This window comes from Oncorhynchus kisutch, linkage group LG27 (genome assembly GCF_002021735.2).
Source record: "Oncorhynchus kisutch isolate 150728-3 linkage group LG27, Okis_V2, whole genome shotgun sequence".
Taxonomy (NCBI): domain Eukaryota; kingdom Metazoa; phylum Chordata; class Actinopteri; order Salmoniformes; family Salmonidae; genus Oncorhynchus; species Oncorhynchus kisutch.
In genome coordinates, this window is record NC_034200.2 from 9,196,475 (window position 1) to 9,208,974 (window position 12,500).

The 12,500-nt window shown below is 46.2% G+C and overlaps 1 protein-coding gene across 2 annotated transcripts in view; it reads right to left on the reverse strand.

The window, feature by feature from the left end:
• Window positions 1-12,500, reverse strand: part of LOC109872117 (CUGBP Elav-like family member 5) — a 46,531-nt gene that overhangs the window by 29,355 nt on the left and 4,676 nt on the right. For both annotated transcript variants that reach the window (XM_031807214.1, XM_031807215.1), the window contains exon 3: window positions 1,650-1,698. In XM_031807214.1, the coding sequence (XP_031663074.1) occupies window positions 1,650-1,698 (49 nt within the window). The remainder of the gene's footprint in view (window positions 1-1,649; window positions 1,699-12,500) is intronic.

Below are 12,500 nucleotides of genomic sequence, written 5' to 3' on the forward strand. Positions count from 1 at the left end.
GGGAGAGATGGACGGAGGAGAGGGTATAGGTTACATAACAGTGTCTAGACACCAATAGCAGTTCATAGGGATTGTCGGAGGCAGAGTTAATTAGCTAGCTTGATTGCTTGAGGTCTGCTCTCTTCATAAATCCAGGAGAGGTTGATTATCTCCTTCTAATTCTTCTCTTTCATCTTCCCCTCTTTCCTGAAGCTTCTCGATCCTAAGCCGCATTGTGTGTGCGAGTGTGTGTATGCGTGCATGCATGTGTGTGTGTGTTTATTTCCAGATAGGATTTACATGCTAATGGAATTTCTTTCGGAGTGACAAACCTCTTCATAAAAACAGCCGGTTGGGATTCACATGAACTATTCTAAATGCAGGAACCTGGACACCTTGTAGCTCTGTAGGACCAGTTCCGGTGACCACTGTGGTAAGCTGTTGATACTGTTTAGCTACAGTTATTCTGAAACTCTCTCTCACGGCTGAGGGAAGCAGCTGTTGCCCCTGACAACCTGTCTCTGGGCTCTGATAGGATGTGGAGCTGTGGCTGTGGAGCTGTCCATGATGCTGAACGACCTATCATCTTCTAACAGTCTACTCCTCTGACTATCATTGTTATGCCATAAATATACAGATACAGACCTGAATCAGGCTAGCATAGCAACTGTGTTCCACTCACTGCTGGCCCGTAACCACAAAGTGTCTCAGAGTAGGAGTACTGACCTAGGATCCGTTTTGCCTTTAAGACAATAATGAGCATAGCAACTGTGTTCCACTCACTGCTGGCCCGTAACCACAAAGTGTCTCAGAGTAGGAGTACTGACCTAGGATCCGTTTTGCCTTTAAGACAATAATGAGCATAGCAACTGTGTTCCACTCACTGCTGGCCCGTAACCACAAAGTGTCTCAGAGTAGGAGTACTGACCTAGGATCCGTTTTGCCTTTAAGACAATAATGAAAATGCTTATATAGACAGGGTGGACCTGATCCTATATCACTCCTACTCTGAGACACGTTGTGCATAAATACAAGCTCTGGATTGCATAGTATTGTGTGGTGGGAGTGCACACAGAACAGAGACATGAATCAATTTGAGAGAAAATAAGGGTTCGTTTTATGATCGTAATAAAATGCCAGTTCATCCACAGAGACGAACTAATGACCGCGGTGTGGTGATTCCTTTATAATGAATATGTACAATTGAAAGAGAGACTATAGGGAGAGGTCTAGGACATAGTGTACTGTAGGTTCGGTAATATCTCTTTCAACAAACAAAAACAGCGCTGCGGGCGGTAACACACACGTATGCACACGCACGCACGCACACACACAACCCAGCAGAAAGAAAGGCCTGCTGTAAGTGAAACTAGGGCAGAAAATCGACTGTTGGGTAGGGGCCAAGAACAGCAGAGACAGAGACACTATTATCAGCTAATGTGGTGGACTGGGTTAGAGAACATTTACATAGTTACAACCTTGCCTCCTGACAACACACACACACACACACTTCACAGGAACACTAAAGCCAGGGTAGAATGAGGAAGAGAAAGAATAAGAATAAGCTTCACAGATAGAACATGAAGTAGAAAGAGACAGAAATGGAAGCTCATGTAATAAGAGAGAAATGAGAGAGTGAAAGAGAGATAAGGAAAATAAAATATAAGTACCTCCACGACACTCACTGTCAGCTGGTTTCACTTGGATGGGACGAGTCATCTGCAGAGAGAGAGAGAGAGAGAGAGAGAGAGGGCAGAGTGAGGGGAGAAAGAACGAAAGAGATGCAGAGCGAGATGGTTAATCTCATGTATTATCATCATTATATTTTGTAACTTTATTTAATAACTGGGCAAGTCATTTAAGAACAAGTTCTTATTTACAATGACAGCCTGTGTCTGTGGAGATAACATCCTTTCTGTCCTTTTCTCTCTTTCATTCATCTCTCCATTCCTCCACTAGATTGATAGGGACCAACCACAACCTCGCTATAAGCCTTCCCCTAACGTGTCTCAGATTCATAGACTTGGAACTGAGCATGGAGAAAATGTTGACGTTGTAAAACGTAGGAGGACCCCCCGGGGTCCATGAAGGTTTCCCTGCAGAACATCTTTCACACTGCTAAATCACACATAACCATGTTATTCTTCCTAGTTATAGTCACATGGAGTCAAGTAGGGTTAAGTGGATTGTACATCCTCATACAAAATACTGTCAGGTTTCTGAGAGAACTGGTAGTGTGAGGAGAGAACCCTGTCTGCTGACCGAGAGAGAGAGAGAGAGAGAGAGAGAGAGAGAGAGAGAGAGAGAGAGTGTGTGTGAGAGAGTGTGAGAGAGAGAGTGAGAGAGTGTGAGAGAGAGAGTGAGAGAGAGAGAGAGAGAGAGAGAGAGAGAGTGTGTGTGTCTCTGTGTGTGGGTGTGATCTTGTGTGTGCATGAAAAATCACTTCTGCGCATGTCTGTGTGTGTGTTGGCATGAATATGACACGGCTGTCACAAGAGATTCCACAGTCAGGCATCTCTGTCATAAGAACATGCCAAGCCGTGATATGCAGTGAAAGCTCCGAACTGAGGAAAAAGTGGAGCCTTATATAATCGGTTTTATTTTTTGCCTGATTCCTTACATTTCCCCCCCCTAATTCCATTTTCTTCGTTTTTGTTATTCCAGGTTTGAGTTTTTCCCAATATTTATTTTTTGGGGGGGTTTCCTTCTCAGAATTACACTTTATTGTCATAACATAAGCATCATCGCTAACGGCTACATAAAGTGGTAGACAAACACGCACACCGACAGGGACATTCCTGTGAATCACTGATGCATTTTGTTAATGTTTAATGATAATCTTGGGCAGAACACTGAATTTTCGAATAAATACATTTGGTTGATTTCCTGCTAAGTTCATGACATTTTTGAATATTGTTCAATTCCGTTTTAATGTCTGGATTCCGTGATTCCGTCCATGTTCTCTGCAACGCTGATTTTATTGGGGCCTACTCCACCCTTCTATAACACAGCACACTACCACTCCACCCTTCTATAACACAGCACACTACCACTCCACACTTCTATAACACAGCACACTACCACTCCACCCTTCTATAACACAGCACACTACCACTCCACCCTTCTATAACACAGCACACTACCACTCCACACTTCTATAACACAGCACACTACCACTCCACCCTTCTATAACACAGCACACTACCACTCCACACTTCTATAACACAGCACACTACCACTCCACCCTTCTATAACACAGCACACTACCACTCCACACTTCTATAACACAGCACACTACCACTCCATCCTTCAATAACACAGCACACTACCACTCCACCCTTCTATAACACAGCACACTACCACTCCACACTTCTATAACACAGCACACTACCACTCCACCCTTCAATAACACAGCACACTACCACTCCACACTTCCATAACACAGCACACTACCACTCCACCCTTCCATAACACAGCACACTACCAATCCACCCTTCCATTACACAGCACACTACTCCTCCACCCTTCCATAACACAGCACACTACCACTCCACCCTTCTATAACACAGCACACTACCACTCCACCCTTCCATAACACAGCACACTACCACTCCACCCTTCAATAACACAGCACACTACCACTCCACACTTCCATAACACAGCACACACAACCTCCACCCTTCCATAACACAGCACACTACCACTCCACCCTTCCATAACACAGCACACTACCACTCCACCCTTCCATAACACAGCACACTACCACTCCACCCTTCCATAACACAGCACACTACCACTCTACCCTTCCATAACACAGCACACTACCACTCCACCCTTCCATAACACAGCACACTACCACTCCACCCTTCCATAACACAGCACACTACCACTCCACCCTTCCATAACACAGCACACTACCACTCCACCCTTCCATAACACAGCACACTACCACTCCACCCTTCTATAACACAGCACACTACCCCTCCACACTTCCATAACACAGCACACTACCACTCCACCCTTCCATAACACAGCACACACCACCTCCACCCTTCCATAACACAGCACACTACCACTCCACCCTTCCATAACACAGCACACACCACCTCCACCCTTCCATAACACAGCACACTACTACTCCACCCTTCCATAACACAGCACACTACCACTCCACCCTTCTATAACACAGCACACTACCACTCCACACTTCTATAACACAGCACACTACCACTCCACCCTTCTATAACACAGCACACTACCACTCCACACTTCTATAACACAGCACACTACCACTCCATCCTTCAATAACACAGCACACTACCACTCCACCCTTCTATAACACAGCACACTACCACTCCACACTTCTATAACACAGCACACTACCACTCCACCCTTCAATAACACAGCACACTACCACTCCACACTTCCATAACACAGCACACTACCACTCCACACTTCTATAACACAGCACACTACCACTCCATCCTTCAATAACACAGCACACTACCACTCCACCCTTCTATAACACAGCACACTACCACTCCACACTTCTATAACACAGCACACTACCACTCCAACCTTCAATAACACAGCACACTACCACTCCACACTTCCATAACACAGCACACTACCACTCCACCCTTCCATAACACAGCACACTACCAATCCACCCTTCCATAACACAGCACACTACCACTCCACACTTCTATAACACAGCACACTACCACTCCACCCTTCTATAACACAGCACACTACCACTCCACACTTCTATAACACAGCACACTACCACTCCATCCTTCAATAACACAGCACACTACCACTCCACCCTTCTATAACACAGCACACTACCACTCCACACTTCTATAACACAGCACACTACCACTCCACCCTTCAATAACACAGCACACTACCACTCCACACTTCCATAACACAGCACACTACCACTCCACCCTTCCATAACACAGCACACTACCAATCCACCCTTCCATAACACAGCACACTACTCCTCCACCCTTCCATAACACAGCACACTACCACTCCACCCTTCTATAACACAGCACACTACCACTCCACCCTTCCATAACACAGCACACTACCACTCCACCCTTCAATAACACAGCACACTACCACTCCACACTTCCATAACACAGCACACACCACCTCCACCCTTCCATAACACAGCACACTACCACTCCACCCTTCCATAACACAGCACACTACCACTCCACCCTTCCATAACACAGCACACTACCACTCCACCCTTCCATAACACAGCACACTACCACTCTACCCTTCCATAACACAGCACACACCACCTCCACCCTTCCATAACACAGCACACTACCACTCCACCCTTCCATAACACAGCACACTACCACTCCACCCTTCCATAACACAGCACACTACCACTCCACCCTTCCATAACACAGCACACTACCACTCTACCCTTCCATAACACAGCACACTACCACTCCACCCTTCTATAACACAGCACACTACCACTCCACACTTCTATAACACAGCACACTACCACTCCACCCTTCAATAACACAGCACACTACCACTCCACACTTCCATAACACAGCACACTACCACTCCACACTTCTATAACACAGCACACTACCACTCCATCCTTCAATAACACAGCACACTACCACTCCACCCTTCTATAACACAGCACACTACCACTCCACACTTCTATAACACAGCACACTACCACTCCAACCTTCAATAACACAGCACACTACCACTCCACACTTCCATAACACAGCACACTACCACTCCACCCTTCCATAACACAGCACACTACCAATCCACCCTTCCATAAACACAGCACACTACCACTCCACACTTCTATAACACAGCACACTACCACTCCACCCTTCTATAACACAGCACACTACCACTCCACACTTCTATAACACAGCACACTACCACTCCATCCTTCAATAACACAGCACACTACCACTCCACCCTTCTATAACACAGCACACTACCACTCCACACTTCTATAACACAGCACACTACCACTCCACCCTTCAATAACACAGCACACTACCACTCCACACTTCCATAACACAGCACACTACCACTCCACCCTTCCATAACACAGCACACTACCAATCCACCCTTCCATAACACAGCACACTACTCCTCCACCCTTCCATAACACAGCACACTACCACTCCACCCTTCTATAACACAGCACACTACCACTCCACCCTTCCATAACACAGCACACTACCACTCCACCCTTCAATAACACAGCACACTACCACTCCACACTTCCATAACACAGCACACACCACCTCCACCCTTCCATAACACAGCACACTACCACTCCACCCTTCCATAACACAGCACACTACCACTCCACCCTTCCATAACACAGCACACTACCACTCCACCCTTCCATAACACAGCACACTACCACTCTACCCTTCCATAACACAGCACACTACCACTCCACCCTTCCATAACACAGCACACTACCACTCCACCCTTCCATAACACAGCACACTACCACTCCACCCTTCCATAACACAGCACACTACCACTCCACCCTTCCATAACACAGCACACTACCACTCTACCCTTCTATAACACAGCACACTACCCCTCCACACTTCCATAACACAGCACACTACCACTCCACCCTTCCATAACACAGCACACACCACCTCCACCCTTCCATAACACAGCACACTACCACTCCACCCTTCCATAACACAGCACACTACCACTCCACCCTTCCATAACACAGCACACTACCACTCCACCCTTCCATAACACAGCACACTACCACTCCACCCTTCTATAACACAGCACACTACCACTCCACCCTTCCATAACACAGCACACTACCACTCCACCCTTCAATAACACAGCACACTACCACTCCACACTTCCATAACACAGCACACACCACCTCCACCCTTCCATAACACAGCACACTACCACTCCACCCTTCCATAACACAGCACACTACCACTCCACCCTTCCATAACACAGCACACTACCACTCCACCCTTCCATAACACAGCACACTACCACTCTACCCTTCCATAACACAGCACACTACCACTCCACCCTTCCATAACACAGCACACTACCACTCCACCCTTCCATAACACAGCACACTACCACTCCACCCTTCCATAACACAGCACACTACCACTCCACCCTTCCATAACACAGCACACTACCACTCCACCCTTCTATAACACAGCACACTACCCCTCCACACTTCCATAACACAGCACACTACCACTCCACCCTTCCATAACACAGCACACACCACCTCCACCCTTCCATAACACAGCACACACCACCTCCACCCTTCCATAACACAGCACACTACTACTCCACCCTTCCATAACACAGCACACTATCACTCCACCCTTCCATAACACAGCACACACCACCTCCACCCTTCCATAACACAGCACACTACCACTCCACCCTTCCATAACACAGCACACTACCACTCCACCCTTCCATAACACAGCACACTACCACTCCACCCTTCTATAACACAGCACACTACCACTCCACCCTTCTATAACACAGCACACTACCCCTCCACCCTTCCATAACACAGCACACTACCACTCCACCCTTCCATAACACAGCACACACCACCTCCACCCTTCCATAACACAGCACACTACTACTCCACCCTTCCATAACACAGCACACTATCACTCCACCCTTCCATAACACAGCACACACCACCTCCACCCTTCCATAACACAGCACACTACCACTCCACCCTTCCATAACACAGCACACTACCACTCCACCCTTCCATAACACAGCACACTACCACTCCACCCTTCCATAACACAGCACACTACCACTCCACCCTTCTATAACACAGCACACTACCACTCCACCCTTCTATAACACAGCACACTACCCCTCCACCCTTCCATAACACAGCACACTACCACTCCACCCTTCCATAACACAGCACACTACCACTCCACCCTTCTATAACACAGCACACTACCCCTCCACACTTCCATAACACAGCACACTACCACTCCACCCTTCAATAACACAGCACACTACCACTCCACCCTTCCATAACACAGCACACTACCACTCCACCCTTCAATAACACAGCACACTACCACTCCACCCTTCCATAACACAGCACACACCACATCCACCCTTCCATAACACAGCACACTACCACTCCACCCTTCCATAACACAGCACACACCACCTCCACCCTTCCATAACACAGCACACTACCACTCCACCCTTCCATAACACAGCACACACCACCTCCACCCTTCCATAACACAGCACACTACTACTCCACCCTTCCATAACACAGCACACTATCACTCCACCCTTCCATAACACAGCACACACCACCTCCACCCTTCCATAACACAGCACACTACCACTCCACCCTTCCATAACACAGCACACTACCACTCCACCCTTCCATAACACAGCACACACCACCTCCACACTTCCATAACACAGCACACTACCCCTCCACCCTTTCATAACACAGCTCACTACCCCTCCACCCTTCCATAACACAGCACACTCGACCTCCACCCTTCCTTAACACAGCTCACTACCCCTCCACCCTTCCATAACACAGCACACTCCACCTCCACCCTTTCATAACACAGCTCACTACCCCTCCACCCTTCCATAACACAGCACACTCCACCTCCACCCTTTCATAACACAGCTCACTACCCCTCCACCCTTCAATAACACAGCTCACTACCCCTCCACCCTTCCATAACACAGCACACTCCACCTCCACCCTTTCATAACACAGCTCACTACCCCTCCATTAGAGCCATATAAAATCAGTTATATATTTTTTCCTGATTCCGTTTACTCTATTCCCAAATTCCCTTTTCTCTGTTTTGTTAATCCAGGTTTCAGTTTTCATTTCTGTTTCAGTGGTTCGCCCTCAAAATCACACTTTATTACTAGAAAAACAACAACATTTGATCTTTAAGTCCATAATCATGCTTAAATCACATCAGGAGACAAGTTTTGAGGACTGGGAAAAAAACAGGAAATGTAGATTTTTGGGTGTGCACCAGCCAGAGGTTGTAAAACCGTACATACAGACACCACAAGAGTTTGGTGACACCTTCATTGGTGAGGACGGGCTCATGGTAATGGCTAGAGTAATGGCTAGAGTGTTATAGGTGGAATGATATCAAATGCATCAAACACATTCCATTTACCCCGTTCCAGCCATTATTATGAGCCGTCCTCCCCTCAGCAGCCTCGACTGGTAGACACACACGCACCACACACATTACACCGTACAGACACACAGCACAGCCCTTAGATACCAACGAGCCTCAGGTTACGACACACACATGGACATACACACGAACACACACATGAACGCACATACACACACTTTGTATTGTCTTCTATGTGTTGACTCCCGAAAAGGGTAACTAAAACAAATGGGGAACCCATGCACGTAAAGAAACCTGGAATTTAACATATTTCTGCATCTCAGGCTGCATGTATTAGCAGTTTGTTTAACTGTGAGCAGCCTATTGCAAACACAGTTGTTGTGAGGCTGATCTAAAGCCCTCTGGGGTCTTAATACTTCTGGTTTAACTTTGTTAAATAATAGATGTGGGCTGACTCTTCCACCGAAGGTTCTGCTGCTGCCGGACTTCGGGGAGTGTTCTCCTAGCGAGATAAAACGCTCTCACAGAAAAATATAGAGCACATTAATACATAGGCTCTCTGAGAAAGACTAAACATGCCTGTGTGTAAGTGTGTCCTACTATGACATCTTCATGTGTTCTTGGCAGGCACCTCTCTCTACAAGGAAACATGGACTAGATGAATAATGTGTTGCATCTCAGCAAAGCACTGTAGCAATTAAAACCAACGAAGACAGGCAGTGTAGACAGCCATATACTGCAGTTGGACACGGTCAGAGGGAGAAAGAAGGATGAGAAAGAGAGGCATAGGGGAGTGACAGAGAGAAAGAGTAAGAGAGAAACAGAGAGGAGGGCCAAACATGTGAGTTAATGAGAGACTCAGCAGTGACAGAGAAGGTCATGGTCATCAACCTGAGGGAAGAGTGCCTCTGTCACCACACACACACACACACACACACAGTTTTGACATCTTTAAGCATAAAGAAAAACCCTTGAATGAGTAGGTGTGCCCAAACTTTTGACTGGTACTGTACATATACAATGTTGTGCACATCATGAGTTTACTGTGCTGTAAAAGCGCAGAGTAACAGAGGGATTCTGAGGTAGAACACACACACGCACACGCATACACACACACACACACACACACACACACACACATCCCTGTGTCATCACCTGTGTCTTTTGAGAATGATTCCGTCACAGTGAGGATCACCATGTGGAACAACACTATCTAATCGGTTTCTGTGCACTGGATTAATGAGAGCACAAGTCGCAAGGGGGGTGTAAAACCACAATGGTACCACTCATGGGGCTCTACTATAGCCTAGTGGCCTGGCTCAGGTTGTGAATCCATCAATGTGAGGCAGAAATGTCACGGCCAAGCGCATAATAGATTGTGAACAATGTATCAACAATACACAAGCATTCGCTAAGACACAGACATTGAATTTCATTGTTAGTCATGGTACATTGTTCAAAGGAATCTGTGTGTACTGCATGTGTGTTTGTGTGTCTGTGCATGTGCGTGTGTTAATCTTCATTTCGAAACCTTATCCGCTGTTTTGAGAAGGCTATTTCAAATGATACCTCCCCTTGTCTATATATGCCATAAAATAAAAATATATTTAAAAAAAACTTCCCCACGCCTTTTCATTGGCTAAACATGGACGTCAATCGTCACACTAAACACTTGTTTTAATGGCAGTCTGTCTGTCTAACCTACACCCCACCAAATCTATTATTAAGCCTAATTAATTTTGCATTACAACATCGCAGATGAATAATAGATCAGAAGTGAGGGATAAGAGAGAGAGGGGAGGGGGAGAGGGAGAGACATGCAGAGAGACATGCAGCTGCACAGTGCAAGCAGCCAATTATTTCTGATGAAGCTGTCACTCCTCCAGTAAAAGGAGAGAAGGGTGAGAAAGAAAGAGAGGGATGTGAGAGGAAGGGAAACGGCAATTAGAGACGAGTGAAAACCTCCTCTGCGCGCACACACACACACACACACACACACACACACACACACACACACACACACACACACACACACAAACACGAAAGAGAGAGCTAGGATTCAAAAGAAAGAGTGGGGTGAGAAATAACTAGATAAACCATTAGAGGGAGGGAGAGAGACTGTGAGAAAGAGAACGAGAGAGAGAGAGAGAGACAGGGAGAGAAAGATATAGTAAGACAGAAAGAGAGCGGAAGAGACAGAGTGAGAGACAGGGGAAAGAGAGAGCGACAGGGGGAGAGGAGAGTGGCATTAATATAGGTTAGCGGGCATGAGAAGAGCAAGCTGTTATTTTCCATTTCACACTGCTTTGGGGGGGTTGGCCCTGTTATAGTATTTTATACGACACATTCGAACTTCCCATCTTGTATGTCGGCTATGTGTCTGAAACTCAGTGAGTGAGTGAGTCTGTGAATCCCAAACCACCACCTTGCCCCTACCAACTCGCTCTGAGTGCCTTCCATTGTCAAGTGTTTCTGACGAACCTCCAACGGTGACTTCCAGAGAGGGGAAATGGGATCAAGAAACCCATCAGCTTCGGGACACACTCCTGACTTGTAACATTCACTTTTTAAATAACAAAACAAGCATGAAATTCAAATGAACAAATCCCCGCTGTAGTTTTACCATATATAGTCACAGTTAAACATTTCATTTGGGGGATGTTATATCTGTTACATGTGTCAAGTCTCGAAATCGGACATAAATAAATGCACGTGAATATAATAAGGCACAACTCCATTCTTGTGTATAAAATGGAGCAAACTCCTAACGTATCGCAGTGCGTGTCGGGATAGCACTTCGCCCTAAAGCCTGATACTTTGCTGGCTCAGTCGAAGTGGCTATCTGAGGGTCGAATTAGCCCCAAAACCCTCAATAATTTTCACTCCCTGTGCTTTGGGACACTTGTGCAACTGGCAGAGGCGTGTGTGGAGGAAAACGGAGGGCCGAGGGGCAAGGGGAAGGGGCGAATAAGGATTCAGCCACAGAGTGCGCTGTCTCTCTGTATCCTTCCTTTGCTTCTCCACCTCCCTCTCCCTCCCCTCTCTCTCTCTCGCTCTCTCTCACTATGGATCGATTTCAGTGTATTTGAATTCTTTCATTTATAATTTGTATTAGGATACAGATTTTGAACATTATATTTTTAAATTTGTAATGCAACATTTGGATCACTTAATTCATAAATAAAACTTGTATTTCATAATATGAAACTGAATTGAATGCATATTACATTCAGTTTTAAAATTTGAATTGAATTTAAAATTCAATATTTGTATATTCAGTTTCAATATGGTATATATTGCAATCATTGTCCGTGTATCAAGTTTACA